Source organism: Lacerta agilis, chromosome 6 (assembly GCF_009819535.1).
Source record: "Lacerta agilis isolate rLacAgi1 chromosome 6, rLacAgi1.pri, whole genome shotgun sequence".
NCBI lineage: Eukaryota > Metazoa > Chordata > Lepidosauria > Squamata > Lacertidae > Lacerta > Lacerta agilis.
Genome location: NC_046317.1, coordinates 12,533,017 through 12,553,673, shown reverse-complemented (window position 1 = coordinate 12,553,673; position 20,657 = coordinate 12,533,017). Strand labels below are relative to the sequence as shown.

At 41.6% G+C, this 20,657-nt stretch overlaps 1 protein-coding gene across 2 annotated transcripts; it reads right to left on the bottom strand.

Annotated features, from left to right (window-relative positions):
* Positions 1-624: 624 nt before the first annotated feature.
* On the bottom strand, positions 625-20,273 carry LOC117048051 (regulator of G-protein signaling 18-like). 2 transcript variants are annotated; one of them, XM_033151392.1, is made up of 5 exons: positions 20,249-20,273; positions 11,821-11,922; positions 8,378-8,439; positions 4,885-5,051; positions 625-1,508 (listed from the first exon to the last, which is right to left on the bottom strand). In XM_033151392.1, coding segments are annotated over exons 1-5 (591 nt in total). In that variant the 5' UTR covers positions 20,251-20,273; the 3' UTR covers positions 625-1,250. The 2 variants fall into 2 exon arrangements, with proteins under 2 accessions (XP_033007283.1, XP_033007281.1); XM_033151390.1 differs by lacking the exon at positions 20,249-20,273 and adding an exon at positions 14,322-14,670.
* Positions 20,274-20,657: the final 384 nt, after the last annotated feature.

The following is a 20,657-nucleotide window of genomic DNA, read 5'->3' as shown; positions in this document are numbered from 1 at the left end:
GTACGTTTGCATTAAATTGTGACACACACACCCCTAAAAAAAAATCTGTTGGATCCAGTAATTGTTATTTTGAGATGCTGTACTATGCTTTCAATAGGCTCCTACCTCAGTGACAGACCGAAGAGCACCTCTTACTTTATATGGGAAGTTGTCCCCTCAAAGTAGTGATTGTCTTCCTTCCAGAAGAGTGAACACTAGCCATTCAGTTGTGTGGAAGAAAGGATCTCCAAGACAGCTGCTTACAGACACATGGTCATCATAGTTGTAGTGTCTATATTGTTGTACTCATCACACGTCTTTGGACATTGAGGAATTCTAGAGGTACAGTGATTACCTAGATTTGGTTCCCTTTTGAAGGAGGTCACTAGAGGTTTATGGGTGCTTGGAAATACTGCATTTATTTACAATTACACAAGTTGAGTGTAGGTGGACACGTAGCTTAAAACACTCCAACAGACAGCCAAAGTCTACTGTTCTCACATCAGATTTCCAGCAATACAGCCAGCATCTTAAGATGGTTGCAAAGCCTGAACTCAGTCTCTTCCTTCGAGTCAAGCTGCAGTCTCACACACAAGCATCTGGATTACCTCAACCTTAGCTGGAAAGAAAGTCTTCCCCTTTCTCTTGCATATTCAGAACCACCCCAAAATGATCCTGTATCAAGAAGCAATTATGTAAATATTTAGTCCCATGGCACCATTTCACTTATGCTGAAACATCCTCTTCTCTGCATTAAAAAAAAATAAGGTTGAGCATGAATATTTTTACATCTAGCACATCTCAAAAATATTTGGTGCCTCTCCAAATAAATGAGAGCCATCTGGCACCTCTCAGGCAGGTCTGTTTTGTCCCTACAGAAATGTGTTTACGGTGTAAGAAATAGAGATTTCCTTACTTTAATTTGACATCTCTTGTTGCATGTGAGATGCAAATATACATATTTGTATCTAAACCATTATGCTGTGTGCATGCGCTCTAAAATCATGAGTACCTTATTACGAAATGGTGCTCCCTGAATTAGTAGCATCTGACTGCAGAGTGAACCCAAGACAGTTATAAAGCTGTTCCCCATTCATGCATTGGTTGAAGCTAAGCACTGTAGACTTCACAATGTGATCATCAGCAAGTTAACTTGGACACCATTCCACGGGAATGGTGAAGTTACACTCATGTAAGCCATTTGAGGCGATGTCCTGCTGCTCCCGCCAAGATGTTCTCAAACGGATGGAAGTCCAAGGGAGAATATTTATTTAAAGCCAGATGGCAAAATCTGGCTGGGCATCTTTGAACTCATTGAAGGTAAAAGAGCGTGATCTCCTTCTAAGAGCAGAACAGCCATGAGGTCTACCGTGGAGTAAGTCTAAGTAAAGGTTGGACCTCAGGAAGCGTGGGTAACAGTCTTGCTCCATCAGGGCATAGATTTTGGTCTGCGCAGCATCGAATGTGTTGAGTGTCGGGTGACTCATGCTCTGACTGGTGCATGTTTTGGTGTTAAAGTCAAGGTTGACCTAGAAAGAAAGAAAAAAGAACGAAAGGGGGAAAAAACACCTCACATGGCAAAGCAAATATTCTTACAACTACCTTACATTCAGAAGACATCTGAAGGCAGCCCTGTTCAGGGAAGTTTTTAATCTGTGACATTTTAATGTATCCTAATATCTGCTGGAAGCCGCCCAGAGTGGCTGGAGAAACCCAGCCAGATGGGTGGTGTACAAATAAATTATTATTATTATTATTATTATTATTTGTACCCCACCCATCTGGCTAGGTCCCCCAAGCCAATTCTTCTTCTTCTTCTTCTTCTTCTTCTTCTTCTTCTTCTTCTTCTTCTTCTTCTTCTTCTTCTTCTTCTTCGTGTTCTGAAGCTTCTCTCTTAATGAGTGCATGGCTTACACTACAAGTTCACATTCAAGTCCTGTGCATGCAGTAATCATGTACAAGCTGACATGTGATTTTCCACACATGGCCAAGAACAGATGTTGTTGAACTCCAGCTCCCATAATCTGTGACCTTGCTGGCTGGGGCTGATGGGAGTTTAACAACATTTGAAAGGCCACAGGTTCTCTGTCCCTGCAATAGATGCTTGACTACATATAGGCTTGTGAAATTGTTTCTTTTGGATCAAGGATACACATGTTCTAGACCCTTTTAGACCATGAAGTTCATTAGGTGACTAAGGGGAAAATATGGTACTCTGCTTCAAGACCTTGAGATTGTTTGGAAGTGGGGAGGGAAGAAAGAAATATTGTTAACAAGTGTGTCACATGGTTTTGTCAAAACAAAATAGAAAATAAAAAAACCCTTCCAGGAGCACCTTAGAGACCAACTAAGTTTATTCTTGGTATGAGCTTTCGTGTGCATGCACACGTCTTCAGATACATGGTTTTCTGGCATTTTATCCGTAATGCACTGTTGCATAAAGTCATTTATCCACTCTGGCTTTTAAAGTGTGCTGAGAAGATAAATTCTAATGCTTGCAATTTTGTTTTAAATGGCAAAGTGTCTTTGCACTATAGAGGAAATCAGCTATCTGATTTATGTGAGATTTGGGGGGAAATTGTGTGTGGCTACTGCTGGGGGGGGGACCCCAGTTTCTGCCGAGTTTCAGCCTTAACAGTAGGCTTCTACATCATAGTTTAATTTTTAAAGCACTCTTATACAATTTAAGAGTCATGCCCCCCACTGCCAAAGAGTTTTGGGAACTGCAGTTTGGAAGGGGTGCTGAGAGCATTTGGAGATGCCTCACAGAGCTACAGTGCTTAGTACCCTTAGCAAACAATACAGGATTCTTTGGGGGGGGGGGTGAGGATGTGTTCTAAAAACCAATTAGATCCCGTTGCAACAGCATGGTAAAAAGCGCATCATAAGGAGCATGGGACATTCTAAAGGCAGTCACATGACCCCTATCAACATGCGGGTGGCATTTTCTTGTGATAGTCGCAGGCTGTGCGAGTGCCACTAATCACATTGCTGCAAGGAGAGCACACAAACCACAGACGGATGCTTATCAAATCTTCAAAGAGGCATGATTTGTACTTCTGTAGAGAAGCCCTGCTGGATCAGATTAAAGGCCCATCTAGTCCAGCTTCCTGCTTTCCCCTGTGGCCCAAAGGATACCTCCACAAGCAGGACATGTGTATTGTAGCCTTTCTCCATTGTTGTTTCCCCAGCAGCTGCTATTCAGGTCAGGAGCATCTCACACCCTGAGATTTCAGGGCTCAAACCTGAGACCTAGGGCAGACCCTGGTGATGTCATGGTGTGATTCTTCCTCTGTGCTCCCTCCTGCCACTGAACCCTGGAGACGGAGGTTAATTGGGAGAGGGGAAGAGGGAAGTCACCCCCCCCCTAACATCTATGCAATAATTGGAACTGGATGTGGCATATATGACTAGTCACCACTGATACCTTTTTCCTCCATGAATTTGGGCTGTAAAGATAGGGGAAGGGACATTGGCTCCCATGAACTGCATGAGATACAGTAGGTAGGCTACAAATGTGAGGTGCAGTTAAAAGGAAGCACAGTCTGCCCCTGTGCATCCCAGTGTGAGACTTTCTCCCACAGAAACTGAATGACTGGCATTAACTCCTACCAGGAAAAAGCATTTTCTCCTGGTATCTATATACTGTTTCCCAGCCAAAAAGCCTAAAGTGGATTTCAGTAATAAGCAAAATATACTGCTACATGTGGGGATAATGTTGCACTGGGCTTGGGATGATATCTTAAATCCTGGACTGTCAAAAGTGCATTGGAAACAAGATGATGATGATGAAGAAGAAGAGTTTGGATTTGATATCCCGCTTTTCACTACCCGAAGGAGTCTCAAAGCGGCTAACATTCTCCTTTCCTTTCCTCCCCCACAACAAACACTCTGTGAGGTGAGTGGGGCTGAGAGACTTCAAAGAAGTGTGACTAGCCCAAGGTCACCCAGCAGCTGTATGTGGAGGAGCGGAGACGCGAACCTGGTTCCCCAGATTACGAGTCTACTGCTCTTAACCACAACACCACACATTACTTCTGGAAGATGACCAGGCTTGGGTTTCAGTGAGCCTTCATGAGAAGAAGATGTCAATGGGGTTGAAGATCTCCTTTTCCCAATCCAGTTGGGGCAAAGAGACTTTCTTGCTTGATTGTACAAGTCATGGTAGTACATAAGGATGGAGTTTGTCTCCTATAATAAGATATGCTAATATGCAGGTCTTCCCTACTTGACATGATGGGCATTTTGCTAGTAAGATACAATTAAGAACCTGGACTGAAGCATCAAGTGTGTGTATATTTGTTTACATGTGATATGTCACTAATACACCATCATTAGTACCGCCTTTTGGAATAAATCTGTAATCAATCTTTTTAGATGCTTATAGCACTGTGATTATTACTTCAATGCTGTGTTTAAGCTGGTGATTTGTTTTATTCATTTGGCTTATTATCTGAAATCTTGGCAATGTAATAGGAACGGTTTGTACGTAATACTAATTGCATCTATAATTGTGGGTTTAGCAGACTGATGAAAAGTAATTCTAATGTACTAGCATCAAATACAGGCAGATAGATATGGGCACATAAATAATATTTGTACTTCCCATTGATGCATGTACTATAATTTTCCTGACATGTTTTCAAACTGTGGCCTCAATGCAGACAAGGTGAAGCACCGTGCAGCACAAGGCCATGCATTTTTACTCAGAAATAGGTTCTACTGTGTTCAATGGGGCTTACACCCTAGCAAGTTGGTTTGGGGTTTCATCTAGGTCAGACTATTCCTCCATCTTGCCTGCTATTGTTTTCTCTTACTGGCAGAGGTTTTTCCTACCACCTGTTGCCTGAGTATTTTTAAACTTATGCAAGACAGATTGCGTCAAAAAGATCGTTTTCACTATACCTCTTTCGGAGCTTCTTTTTCTATGAAGGTCTCATAAATGGTCTTTGCTTTGAGTGAAAGTTGGGAAGCGTCTGTGTTCTTCTTGTAATCTTCACATGCCATCCAAAATTCAATGTTCTCTTCACTAAACTCACTTTTCAGGAACCTTGTGAATGCATCTAATCCACCTACGGAAGAAAAGAGATCATCATTCAAAGCAAGACATATTAAGTAATAAAACATAATTACCTGGTACATTTCTTCAATTGCAGTTTAAACAGAAACACCTTTTTAATAATAATAATAATAATAATAATAATAATAATAATAATAATAATAATAATAATAATAATATTTATTGCTTATACCCCACCCATCTGGCAGGGCCTCCATGGCCACTCTGGGCGGATATTAAAAACACAATAAAACATTAAAAACTTCCCTAAACAGGGCTGACTTCAGATGTCTTCAAAAAGTCAGATAGTTGTTTATTTCCTTGACATCTGGTAGGAGGGTGTTCCACATAGCATGAGGCCAGGCTAATTATCTCCCTGATAACTAGGTTTTCTATAAAAAATATCTTTCAAAAAATGTTCAGTTACAAAATCAATTGTCTGTTGTGATTTAGTTCAGACACATATTCAGAACCTCAGTGAAAACTTGACTAATCGCTAGAGATTATAAGACCTAAATGGGCGTATGGAAATAAACATTTAGAAAATAGAAGGCCCCACATCCCTTTTCTATGTTCAATGTGACAAAAATGTTATAGGGTGTGTGTGGAAAACACCTCCCCTTTCTTTCCCCATCTTGCCAAATGATCAGTGAAATTATATCGATTCTATTATAGGGATATTGATACCTGAGTTTTTCTTATTCCTGCATGGCCATATCTGCACCATACCTATAAGTACTATAATACCACTTTAACAGTCATGGGTTCCTCCAAAGATCCCTGGGAACTGTGGTTTGTTAAGGATGGTTAGAGTGGTAAGGAGATTGCTATTCCCCTTACAAAGGTAGAATTCTCATAATTGTTTGACAATCAAACCCTATTACCAGGAAACTCAGGGACGGGAATAAGTGTCTCCTAACAACTCTCAGCACCCTTAACCAATGGCAGTTCCTGGGATTCTTTTTTTTATAAATCATTTTTATTAGTTTTCCAATAAAAACATCCAATTAACAAATCTATCAAATCATAATCCAATTAAAAATAATAAAATAAAATAAAAAACAGCCAAATTACAACCCAAATTATTAATTATTCTTCCCCCCCGGCTTTCCATAGTCTGGACCTCTGAAGTATATCTCTAATATTTTCATTTATGCCTTCTTCTTCTTGTTCTCATATTTTCCAAATTCTGATCTTGACGCTTTAACATTCCCCGTCCCTGGCTGTACGATTCTCAACCATGTCAAAAATCATATATCCTTTCATCGGGTACAGCTTTATTTGTGTATATATATATTTTTCAACTGTCTATTTGCAAGCACAGCTTTTCCTGACTTCATTCCAATCTTCCAATCTGGGCTGTTGTCCAAGCCTGTCATTTGAAGTTTAATGACGCAGTAACTCCCAAGTTGTTAAATTGTTACCGTTCACGATAATTTCCCAATGTTAAATTGTTAAGCATACTGTTTGCAGTATTGCAATGTAAATGAACTGTATTCCACAGATATAAGTCATTTGACGATCAATCAGCTTTCCCGGAGACCACACAACCCCCCCCTCCCGGGCCCTAGAAGGGGGGTTGCTAAACACCTACTTAGCCTTCTCTCTCGCTCATAATAAAGAAATTCTGCAAACAGATGCACTGTATGTTATCCCAAGTTGTTATCTCAAGTCATTATAAAGTCAGCTAACAAGTATTTCCCACTTCCCTTGAAAAAGGGAGGAATTCTTATTTTTCCGTGCTGCGTCATGCTAACAAGGACCATCTTGTTTCTTTTTTTATCTTTATCAAGTCTAAGCAAAGCTGCATAGTTGAATACTTAATTATATATAGAAGTCCATTTGTATTCCGTTGTTGTTGTTGTTGTTTTAAAATAAGGTTTCTTAATGAGGCTTGGCGTAGAAAAACAATTGTAGACATAAAAAAGAAGAAGAAAAAAAATGTACCAATCACCTCCGTAAATCCAAACACCATGATGAGAATCTCTTTGAAGTCTGAGCTTAAACACCAGAGACTTTGCAATTCTGCAGATTTTTTCCTCAGTCTTCTTCAGTCCAGACTATGTCTGTTTATTGTCCAAATCTGATTATTTTATCAAACAGATATTTCTGGCTTGTGAGAGTGACTTCGGAGAGTGCCAGCCATGCCATGCTCTGAGACCCAGCATTCCACCGCTAGCACCTTGGATGCCAGCCGTCAATCTTGGACGATCTGCAGGTCTACGAGACAGTCCTCCCCACACTCCACCCTGGGGAGTCCGCCAGGGCTGATTACCCCCATATCAACCCTGAATTACTGGCATGGCTGAGGTTCGATTGTGTGGGAGTTAGCCATTTCTCACCACTGGAAACAGGAAGCCTCGCATTTCCTGGGATTCTTAGTTGGAAGCCATGACTGTTGAAGTGATAGCATTGTGTTTTAAATGTGTGGTGTAGAAGTGACCAATATTGAAATTTACATGCTGACTCTTGCCCAGCTTTGTATATACACAGCAATAGGTATCAGTTGTCTGATCGATCAAATTCAGAATTAGTTGATAAACAGATTGTGCTAAGCTGATTTGCATCCCTACTTTCAAATGTTACATTTTACGAGGTTGCCAAGACCAGCAAATAAATTTGAGGGCAGCATGAGTGGACCCATTGAAAACAATGAATTTAAGTTGGTCATGCCCATGGATTTCAATGGTCTACTCTGAGTATGGGGGGGGGGGAACCCATGTGCAAATGCAAAACCACCATAGATCACAATGTTCTTGGCTTTTAACCTTACAATGAGCAAGCCTTTTCCTTACTGTAGTTCCTAATGGTGTATGACATTTGAAGAGTCTTTTTGATATGAAAGATCTCTAATTCCAACATATAACAATTTACAATTCTCTGTAAATATATAATGTACAAGTCACTTAATCCTCAACTGTCTATGAGGGTTCCTCACATCACCTTTGAGCAACATGGCCCGCTGAATATTTGTCATAGCTGTCAACCTTTCCCATTTTATTTTTTTTACGGGAAATTCCCTTATTATAGCATTGGGAAACAGCAGAGAGGGTTGACAGCTATGATAATTGAAGCTCAGCCACTTCTAAATTTTCTCAGGTCTGTTTTCTGATCAAAATTCAAGGCCACGCTCCACAGGAATCCATTTGTTGTTGGAAGTCGGACTTAATAGACTTACTCTGTTTACACATGGCTAGTCCTCCACCACAGAAGAATAATCACAAACGAGACATTTCGGCATGAAATATAGTTTTGAACCTACTTTCAAAATGAAAGGAAGTGTGTGTGGAGGGGGACCTTTTACGCAGCGTAATTCCAGCTGAAAACCCTAACACAAACCTTTCTGTGAAATCAGTTCGTCAAAAGATTCACCCCACTTCTTTACAGTTTCAGGGGATTCACTGCGAGAGACCAAAAAAAGAGAGAGCGGGGTAAGGAAAAAAATAGTTATGCATTTTTAGTAATTTGGAGGCTTTCCTCTAACACACATTATCTCCTATTGCTGCCATTTTGCCATATTTTACACAGCGTTGAACCAGATTACTTTGCAAAGGGGAGCTCTTTCCCTCAAGCCTTCAAAAACCGTTTCTCTAATTTTGCTGACATTCCTCCCACTGTTGAATTGTGCAGACCCCCCCCATATTCAAAGTGTGTGTGTGGGGGGGAGTACCATACTTTTCCGTGTATAACACTAGGTTTCCCTGCTTACAAATCATGCTAAAAAGTGGGGGTCGTCCTATACATGGGTAGTGAATAGGGTGGGCGTTTGATTGGCTGCTGCCATGGCTGTCAGCAGCTATTGTGAGTATTATTGGTTGCTGCGTCAATAGGTGGTGTCGATTGGCTGACGCTGCGGCAATTGGGCGGGCGATTGGAAGTTTCTGCCGGCGAGGGGACAGACGGGAGGCAGATTTTGCGATGCATGTGGGTGAGCGATATTCAGCATTGCCCCCTAAAAAAAAAAAGCTCAACAACCTTTTGCCATCTACCCCCATTTTCGGAAATTCCAGTCCCCCCAAATCCATGGGGGCATCTTATAGATGGAAAAGTACGGTACTTTCCCATGGATATTATTTTGTCGTGTCCCTGGTCTTTAAATAAATAATAAAAAGCCCAACCATTCTCTATGGTAAAGATCATAAGACAATGGGGTCAGCTGTCTTTCCAAAATGGTGAGGAGAAAAGCATGAAAGCTAAAACGAACCGCTTTCACTGAGATGGGGTTTCAAATGCAGCCTGCCTAAGAATCTGTGACCACAGACTATTTTTAACAGTTCTCAGGAAGCTCTATGGTACATATGGGAACAAAGATGCATACGCAGTGGCCCCGTAACAATTTTAACACACAAAGCCTGTCATTTTTTTTAACAGCAAAATAACATTTTTCAAATGTCATGCTATTTCTGAAGCACCGGATTTGATTTTATTTTATTCTGGGGGCAGGGAACAGGTAAGAACAGTGTATTTTTTTATTTTTATTTTAATTTTAAAATCAAATATGGCAGACTGTGAATTTTGTTTATTGATCTCTGGTTCTGTTGTTCGCAGAAAGGTAAGTAGAGATCTCATTCGTTCTCCCGGCGGAAAGGTTTGGGGAATGACCTTTCGTAACATTTGCTTGGCTACCCTTTAGGGCTGTCGGACTTATGATTAAGGCAAATTATTACACAGCACTTCGTAGAGTAATGTAAGCTGAAAGAAAGGCTGCAGTTCCTGAGGGAGGTTACAATATAAATTTTAGATAGCTTGGGGAGGGATTGACAACAGAGAGAGGAGGAAGCAGGGCAGGCAGGCAAATGCAGTGACAGCAAAACAAGGAAAAACGAGAGAAAGAGAATGAAGGAGATCAGGAGATTCAGAGGCTCAGACAACCATGTGATTTTAGTACAGTCAGGGGGTGAAACTCACAGAAAATCTCTATTTATTGGAAATCTATAGCTGTTGTATGTTCTTATTTATTTATTAAACATATTAGTCACTTGTAACCTGAAGGTTTCTAACTGACTTACAGCAAAGAAATGTATATAAACATACATAAGACACGGGTGGTGCTGTGGGTTAAACCACTGAGCCTAGGGCTTGCTCATCAGAAGGTCGGCGGTTCTCATCCACGCAATGGGGTGAACTCCTGCTGTTCAGTCCCAGCTCCTGCCCACCTAGCAGTTTGAAAGCACGTCAAAGTGCAAGTAGATAAATAGGTACTTCTCCAGTGGGAAGGTAAACTGTGTTTCCGTGCGCTGCTCTGGTTCACCAGAAGCGGCTTTGTCATGCTGGCCACATGACCTGGAAGCCGTATGCCGGCTCCCACGGCCATTAACTCGAGATGAGCACCACAACCCCAGAGTCGGACACGACTGGACCTAAAAGTCAGGGGTCTCATTATCTTTACCTAATACCATGGCGGCTGTGGTGGTGGTGGGGAGATTTTATATTCCATTGATATTTTGTATAACATAACAAAAAACAAAACAAAAACACAACACAACAGCTGTATAAATATTAACAAACAAAACCCCACCTTTCTTTTCTCCCAACCTTACACTCTATACGACATTAAAGTTTCACAATGAATATAAGTGATCTATAGAAAGGACTTTACGATCTGAAAAAAATTGACCATGTATGTACTTTTGTAACCCAGGAAAATCTTTAATAAAAACAAATAATAATAATAATAATTTAAAAATGCTGGCTGTTGAACCATTGCAATTAAAGAGTTTAAAGTGGATTGGTGAGATTTCCCTTCAAAATTATGAATACAAATAGTAACACTCACATAGTAAAGAAAGCAATATCCACATCCACTAATTAGCATATAAACAAAACCTCAACCCCCTCGCCTTACGTTCATATTGTTTCATTATTGACTGCACCCCAACTGGCTGCAGCTTCTGCCCCCCCACTTCCCGTCATCCTTCCTTCCTAACAGAAGTGATGGCATCAGACTGGACATTGCTGAGGTTACACTTTCTACACCATATGGCCCTCATTCTGACCGTATTCATATTTCCACACATCTTTGAATCTCTTCGCACAGCAGGCAGGGTTGGGAGCTTTCTCCAGGTTGGTGAACTCTAGAAGCAAGTCCCCATTTTGGCTGAGCTCTATGTCCAGCAGCAACATTAACTAGGCCAATCGAGGCCAGTTTAGAACGTCACACGCTCCTTTGGCTTAATGGGAAGGTGAGGTAGCAAGGCAATTTTGAAAGAGTCCAAAACAGAAAAGGAGAAACAGCTTGAATTATAGTGCCTGCTTGCTACTACTTTTGGGGAACTGAAGCTTGCTGAGGATTAATCAGTTTGTTTATGCATGTCCTCAGCAGTGGTGGAGCTTCATGCTCTGGCACCGGGGGGGAGGCAGAGAGCGGGGGGGTTGGCACACACCCCGGGGGCGTGACCTGTGTCCTGGGGGCATGGCACACCACCTGAGGGGGCATGGCACCCAGCGCGGGCGGGGGGTGGCCACGATGGCACCCCACCGGGATTGCGCTGCCGGGGGTGGTGAGCTCCCCCCGCACTCCTCTTCCTCCGCCAGTGGTCCTCAGTTCTCAACTGCTCAAGCTGTACCCTTGCAAATAAGCAGTTATTCCAAAATTACCATGCAGTTCTCGTAATCTTTGCTCACAAGGAAACTGACTCCATTAAGCACCTGATCACTTGGAGAGGTGAAGAATGTTAAGCTACGTATATAGATAAAAGGCACAGGTCTCATGCTGGAGAGCTTCTGGAATTGGAAAGGGCTACTGCCTGGGATTATTGCTCCCCCCCCCCCCCAGCACTCACCTTGAAGCCATTGCCAATTTCTCAAATTTGTGAAGTGGGGCATCTGGGTGCAATTCAGACTTCTGCAGCAGGAGACTCAAACGGTTCCTCTTTTCCTGATCCCTACGAGAGAATTTGAGCCACCAAATATCACCACTGCAATAGATTTTCAAAGGCTTCCCCCTTTGCTAACGCACAACATTTCTGAAAAGGTGATCATTTCCCTCTCACATGCTATTGCACTGATGTTGATGTTATTTCTCCCACGTTTGCTATAGAGAATAACAAATTTCTCACTTACACCTTTGCATACATTTACATGTTGAATCACCTCCAAAGGGTAAATGAAAGTCTTTTCATCTTAACACTCGGGTTTAGCTTGTAGGTGGGGAAGGGCTGTGGATTTAATCATAGTGAGCATGAGAGAGGGTCAAGGTCTTCTGGTGCTATTAAAAAAAACACTACTAAAACAGGGAAATGTAGCACAAATTGCAGCATTAAAAGTTAACTACAAATTAGGTGAGAACTACAGCAGACATCTGTCTGTCACCAAAAAGAGCTACCTGAATTTCTCCTCCTCTCCCCCCATAATATGTAGTAATACACAGAAATGGATAGATTGGTTCTATTTGTGGTCCATACCAATTTCATAAGTCTGTTCTATCACATTCTTGCATTAATTAGTGATTTGGTAATTTTTGTATTTAATAATATTTTATTACAAGTTAGCTATTTAAATATGAGTGAAATCCAACTAAGTCATCAAGTAGAGGCATTGAGACTTTAGTCCAATGAATTCAATGGGTCTCCTCTGAGTCTGACAAGCATTGGATGTCACCCTATGTATTGTATCTCAGTGTATGCATTCCTAAACATATTGCATGCAAAATATGCATTTTAATGGATTGTGCTGCAATGTTCTGTGCAATGTCTTTGCAACTGTATTGCAAAATTCAGAGATGTGCAAAACCCGAAGGTTAATTAACACTCCAGTTCATGTATTAGTTTGGGAGGTGCAAATTAGGTCAGTTCACTTAAAAATGTGGACAGAACAAAATTCTCATTCATCCCTACTAAGAAAAATAAATCTGTTATTCGGCACCATCACACTTTGAGCTCCCCTGTCCCACTCCAATTCGTCGATTGCCATTTGTTGAGGTGAGGAAACTCAGAGTGGAATAGCATCATATCAGATGTTATTAGGAAGAGAAAGATTTGTGGGGCTGGAGTTTTTTAACAACAGCCAGAACATCTACTTCCAGCCTTAGCTGAGACATTAGCAAAGGCCTGTTTTAATTACCAGGTTTATTATTTGAAAACAATCAATGTAATGCAATTAAGTCTCTGTACATAATTTTCACCCTGGCAGCTCCTAATTTACAAACTCCACTAAAAATGACCCTGGGAAGTTGGAACAAAGACCTCACCATACTCTTAGGGAGCCTTGCATGCTTGGAAAATGTCCAGTTGTCACACATTGTTTCTAACTGGGTTGGCAAATAATAAGTAACATAACATAACATAACATAATACCAGCAGCAAATTATACGTACACCAGTTAAAAATCGTTGCAATTAAGAAGTGTATAAATCAAACTTAGACAAAAGGAAAGTAACAACCCAAGCTCCCTATAACCTGAGAACGAGCTTTTTTAAGTAAACAGAAACAATATACCTATTCTCCACCCCTTGGGATGCTATATGGCTGAACATTAAAACGAAAGAGTTTAGGTATTTGTTAGCAAATTGATACGTCAGCGCTTGAAACTTAGCAAGGGAGTGTTTTTCACCCTATTGGCAGTGTAAATCTTGCTTTATAATTCAGGGTATTATTTCTGGAGGTGTTGAAGGGCTTGTGCACCATGCCTTTTGTGGTCCCCTTTCCTACGTGAGCCCTCCTCCTCCTCTTCTTCTCCATTGTCACCACTACGGCTTCACCTGCCCTCTTCCTCTGGGCCTAATTCATATAACGAGAGAGAGAGAGAGAGAGAGAGAGAGAGAGAGAAGTGATGGCTGCCACCCCTGTCACTGTCCTTGACTCTGTCACTGCCCAGATTTGGGTGCAGTTAAGCTCTATTGATTTCAGCGTCATGCAAGTCCACCCAACTGTGGACTACCAACTTCATGGCTCCCTTAAAAACAAAAATCCGTAGAGCAGCGCATAAAGTTTCCCGACTGCACTGTGCTTCTGACACTTTGGGCTGCAGTCAATGGAAGTTTATGTCACAATACATCTGCTAACCTTTCAGGTACTAGCAGAGACTGCCGCTTTTGCTGTTGCACATTTGCAAAGCTTTGGGAATGTTCAGAGTAGTTGAGTAAAGCTTGTACCGGAGAATCAAGGTCATGGTCCCTTTTTTTTTTTGGAGCTGCAGCCCACATGCAGGATAATATTGGAATATTTTCCACTCCTTCCCTAGAGGGCTGTTGTCCATGACTGGCAACAGAAGGCAGTCACCAACCACTCCCTTGTGCAGGCAACAAAACATTCATCCTACAAAGGCAAACACGACAGCCTCTTACCTGCTTTTTGTGTCTGGCTTTGACCCCTCTTTATGCATGGATTTCATTACTTTATATAGAGATTTCACTCTTGAAGTAGGATTTAGCTGTGGGGATAAAAGCAATGGATTCTCCATTTTTTCTCTTGCCAGCTCCCTCTGAATGTACCTCACTCTTCTCTTTTTCAGTTTTCATGTGACACCTTCCTCAGTGTTGGTTTACTATAAGCAGTTTCTCATGCGGTCTCGGTCTTGATTTGGTATTGGTTAAAGGCCCGTAGAGTTTGTGGGAGGAAGCTCCCCACCCCCCAGTCGGCCTAGCTCGAACATCGAGTACATCAGATCTTTCAGTGCTCTCTTCTTCAGCTGCTGTTTCTCTTTTTCCAGGCCTGGTTACTAATGGGCCAACATTTTGCAAGTCATAAAGATAAACAAAGGCTTTCCCTCGGATGTAGCTTGTGGTTAGTGTATGTGGAACATGATCGACTGTCAGACACATTTGGCGTAATGTGTATTGAAACCAAACAAAGAGTCAAGGAGAGAGAGAAATGTATTTCCAAGTTATTTGTGCACCATTCTTCATTTACAAAATTCATAGTGCCTTATGTGGGTTGTCAGGAGTAACGAGAGTCACAGCAATGCTCTAGCATCATATGCTTCCAAACCATTCATGTTACTTGTATATAGAACTTCAAAGAATCATAGAATCTTAGAGTTGGAAGGGATCCCAAGGGTTATTTAGTCCAACCCCTTGCCATACAAGAATCTCAGCTAAAGCATCTATGACAGGTGACCATCCAACCTCTGCTTAAAATCCTCCATGGAATGAGAGAGTCCACAACCTTCTGAGGGAGACCGTTCTACCTTCTTCCAAAACAATGAAGGTTAGTGTGGAGAAATGTTGAGTCTGTCCATTTATGCTTTGGATAAGGTTTGTGTGACCTATTGGATGTCAGAGGGCAATGATCAGAGATGGAGACCTTATGCTATTGCTTTGTAGTAACTGCTTGGTGACAGGCTCTGTAAAGGGAGGGTAGCTTTTATGAGGGATGTGTGAGGCAAAGACTAAGAGAAAGAAGAGGAGGAAGACAGTCGCTAAGGCATGAATATTCACCACCAGTGTGTCAACAATGTAACTTTGGTGAAGATGGAAAGGGAATTGGTGGCCATGTTAGGCAATGAGGCTGCCCTGGGTAAAACCTCTAACAGAAAAAGGGCAGAAGTTAACAAATGGGCAGAGTCTAGCTGTGGGCAATTTAGCCTGAGGTGAAAGCAACATCATCTTGTGAGTCCTTAGAAACTGTCATTGGGCACATGCAAGACCCCCAAGTAACTATAGATACGTATTTCCTTAATATATTAAATGAAATATCCCCTTAATAAATATTCTTAAAGAATTATCTTGTCTCCAGCGCTGGTGTCAAAGTCACTCCTAAGCCAACTATGCTAAACTACTTGCTGAGGGAATAGCTGGCAGCAGGAAAGGGCGATGGTGAGGAACTCTAAATTGCAGTGGCAGGGATTCCCTAGACCCTGAAATATAAATATTGACGATGCAGAAATACTTAGACTTGTATTTATTAAAAAGTGGTCCTGAGGGAACAATTTTCTTCATGACTGGATTATGCCATTTTCTACATATAGGAACCCTGTGATGTTAATGAGGCCGAGGGAGCACACAACTGGCCCTCAATCGATGAGCTTCATGTCTAGTAGGGGACTGAACCTATATCCCCAGTAAAAGCCCAGCACTCTCTTCCCTACTCCCAATTGACATTTCCTTTTAAGACTCTGCAGCAAAGCAGGGACATCCATCAACTTGACACCCACTGCACAAGCTCCCATGTATGCCAGAGCCGCATACACAATCCAGAACAGTGGGTTTCAGAAGCAATCCCCTTGTATAATTAGCATCTATAGTTGTTTACGATAATTGAATAATGAGATGGACTCGAAACTATCCAGTATACGTGCGTATGTGCGAAATAGCTCTGTAAGTTTACCCTCGGTTTTCAGTCTTGGTCTCTGCATCTGTTTCACATCCTGCAACTCGAGTCTAACCACAAACATATTTAGTAATAACTTCTGCATTTTACAGAAAAAAAGACAGCTTCCTTTTCTTCCTGGATCCCCTCCCCCCCCTCGTTGCATGTTGTCACTTGCTGCCTGGGTATGATCTCTTTCAAACTTTTCCATACTGTGTTTCTCATGAATTAACTGGTACTTCTTAATAAAGACAAAATTTTCACAGTAGAACTTATGTGCTCCTGCATGCTTGGTTCTGAACTCCTTTCCCCTTCTTTTCTTTTCTTAGCATTTTTTTTACTTTTTTGAAATATGCCTGTCCAACATGCTCTCAGCTGCTGAGCTTCATTTCAGGATGCAAGGTTAGGATTTCTTTTCAATTGGCAGATGTCACTATCAGGGTTAAAAGTCATAGAATAGAATCATAGAATCATAGAGTTGGAAGAGACCACAAGGGCCATCCAGTCCAACCCCCTGCCAAGCAGGAAACACCATCAAAGCATTCCTGACAGATGGCTGTCAAGCCTCCGCTTAAAGACCTCCAAAGAAGGAGACTCCACCACACTCCTTGGCAGCAAATTCCACTGCCGAACAGCTCTCACTGTCAGGAAGTTCTTCCTAATGTTTAGGTGGAATCTTCTTTCTTGTAGTTTGAATCCATTGCTCCGTGTCCGCTTCTCAGGACCCGGCAGTGGCTGTTACTAATTAATTGCCTTAACATCATCACCCTACAAAGCACTTTACAAAAGTAACATAAGCAATGCCTAGATCTTTGCCCTAAGTGCAGTCATTGCCAGATTTACGTATAAGCTAAACAAGCTATAGCTTAGGGCCCCACTCTCTTGGGGGCACCCAAAAAAAATTAAAGGAAAAAAAACTGGATGTACATTTCCAAAATGTAAGATAAAAATAAAATAAAATAAAACCTAAATACAGCAACAGTGTTTTGTTATGAATAAAAATAATTTTAAGTTAGAGCTTAATAATTATGTCACTATTAATATACTTCTTAATTGTGTTTCACTATTAACATACTTCTTCTTAATTGTATTTCAGTACAACAGTACAACAACGCGGGTGTCGCTGTGGCTTAAACCACAGAGCCTAGGGCTTGCTGATCAGAAAGTCGGTGGTTCGAATCCCCGCGACGGGGTGAGCTCCCGTTGCTCGGTCCCTGCTCCTGCCCATCTAGCAGTTCGAAAGCACATCAAAAGTGCAAGTAGATAAATAGGTACCACTCCGGCAGGAAGGTAAACAGCGTTTATGTGCGCTGCTCTGGTTCGCCAGAAGCGGCTTTGTTATGCTGGCCATATGACCCGGAAGCTATACGCCGGCTCCCTCGGCCAGTAACACGAGATGAGCGCCGCAACCCCAGAATCAGACACGGCTGGACCTAATGGTCAAAGGTCCCTTTAACCTTTACAACAATTACTTTGATAAAAAACATATTTTGTATAAATACATACCTATTAGGTGCATAAATTACCATATAGCATATATTCAACACAAAAAACAGCAACAATTTGTTGTTGACAATGGACAGCTGGGCATATAAAGGGCCCCATTACCTTCAGTAGTTTAGGGCCTCATCGAACCTAAATCCGGCCCTGCCTAAGTGTATTAGTCTTTGGCTGTGTTCAATTGGTAAAACGTGAGACTCTTAATCTCGGAGTTGTGGATTTGAGGCCCACGTTGGGCAAAGGTTCCCTGAATTGCAGGGGGTTGGACTAGATTGCCCTCACGATGCCTTCCAACTCTACAATTCTGTTTCAGTCCTCTGCAGCCAGTGTGCTCCCACTGCTGGTTTGGGAAGTGGTGTTTACACAGGTCAACCGCATGTATCTACCCCCCCCCCACCCCGAAGTACTGCATTTTGTTGTGCAAACCAGCATTGATCCAAATTGAGGGAAAAAAGAACAACCCAGCTACGTTTTAAGATGGTATTGTGCACATCCTATATGCAGGCAGCCGTGAGGGTTGCCAGAGAGACAGGAGTGGAGGATGTCAGTATACAGATAAATCATATATCAGAAATAGCAGGGCATGTTTCACCCAAAGAAGGAAGAGGCAAGGATGACTAAATAGCAGAGGAAGCCCCCGAATATAGGGAAGGAGAAAGGTAAAAATGAACAAATCCCAGGGTATGGTCTGAATGTTTATGAGGCTACCACCTTGCTGAAATTTATGAGATCTGAATCTTATCAGATCTGATCATAATCTCATCACTGGCTGCCCAGGAACCCACCTTAACCACATGTAGAAACTCTTGGGTTCAATTCCATGTCAGGAATACACACACACACACACACACACACACACACACACATGATAGTATTACTGTATTATTTAATAGATTTCTATACCACCCTTCTCCTGGAGATCACAGGGCAGTTTACAATATAAAAAGACAAAAATGCATACCATAATAGCAAAAGCAATACCACCACCACCCTGTTTAAAAGGCCATACACTGTTTAATTAGCCAAAAGCCTAGTTGAAAAGGAATGTTTTCGCCTGGTGCCTAAAGGTGTATAATGAAGGTGCCAGGTGAACCTCCCTGGGGAGAGCATTCCACAAACAGGGAGCCACTGCAGAGAAGGCCCTGTTCTCATGTTGCCACCCTCTGGACCTCTCATGGAGGAGACACACGAAGAAGGGCCTCAGATGATGCTCGCAGGGTCCAGGTCAGTTCATATAGTGAAATGTAAGAAAATGAAACAAACGAATACAGTTGCACAACATTTCTCTAGAGAATAGATCCACTTTGTCCTATTTTAGGGCGAATTTGCCACACCACTTTCTGTTAACTCTCCTACAACTCTAAAGATGGCTTTGTACTGTCTGTCCTTCCCATTAGCTTCATTATTTTGTATGCTGGAGTGTGTGTTCTCCTTTCTCAGTCTCTTAATTTCCTTTGAATGAAGCTAACCTAATTTCAATACCCTTTTCTGACTGTCACCCTTGAATTGTGATATGTTTCCCTCTTCTGATATCTTCTTATATTATTTCTAGACTTAGCGCAATCCTAAACATGTCTACTCAGACCTATTGAATTCAGTAGGGCTTACCCTGCTAGGATTGCAGCCTACGATGCCTTTTTTTACCATCTTGCTTAAATAAAGCAATGCTAGAACTAAAAATGAAGAAAGTGTTAATTCATTCCTGAACATGCAGCACTAATAATACTTGATAGATTCAGGCAGCCTGCTGTTTGTCTTGTTTCCTATCGCTTTCTGGTTTTGAATGAGAGAAAACTTGGATTATAAGGGGATGTTTTGTTTTGTTTTGTTTTGTTTTGTACACACAAACACACACACACACACACAACGCTGTTCAGGTGATAATAGCATCTCACATGCTCATTTCTCTCAACTGAGGAGGGAATCTTACTGAGATATGATTCATAGCTAAAAATAAATGAATAAGTCACCTATGCTTTCCCACACCAGCAGAATCAATTATCAGATTTAAGATTGATTTCTTGTCAGCATTTTGGGAGTTAAGTGAGAAGTGAGTGATGCCTCTTTAGCACTGCTGCACAGGGAGAGTAGCCTATATTGTAAAACACATCTTATCTTAGAACCAGCCTTGCTCCCTGACAAAGGCGATACACAACCAGCAAGCTGGGAGACGGGAGAAAATTTGGAGATGGGGCTTGTTGTAATTACACCCAACAAAGGAAAAGGCAAGCCGTTTCAACTGAAGGAGTTAAACTGGCCCTGGCACATAATCTTTTGAGAATAATCTGGCCGCGATTGTGAGAGGGATGGCCCCATAGGATTCTAAATCTTGTTGGATAGTAATATCCCAAACAAAACAAAAATCACTAAGAACCACTACTTACATTTTTCCAGTTACAGAGACCAACTAAGTTTGTTTTTAGTATGAGCTTTCGTGTGCATGCACACTTCTTCAGATACTTACATTTTGAAAGATACGATTTCCTCTTGGACTTCAATTCCCTGGAGATACAGTATAACCACGTAGCTACCACTATAACCTCTAACTAATAAAATGGGTCCGTAACTAATAAGATTTCTCCCTCTAACACACTATCTCCCTTGCTACCTCTCTCTCTCCTCCTCACTACTTCTCTTTCTTTCTTCTTACTCCGCCCAAAGACTCACACTTGTCAAAGTCCTCCGTTAAGTTATCCAGTGATGAAATGTATTACAATGGAGGGTATGACGACACCATTACTTTAGCAACCTTGCTAAACAATTTCCATTGTTCCTCTTAATACAGTGGAACCTCGTTTGTCAAATGCCTCTGTAGTCAAACGTTTCTGCTTTCACATGTCACAAACCTGGAAGTAACTGCTCCAGTTTTCGAA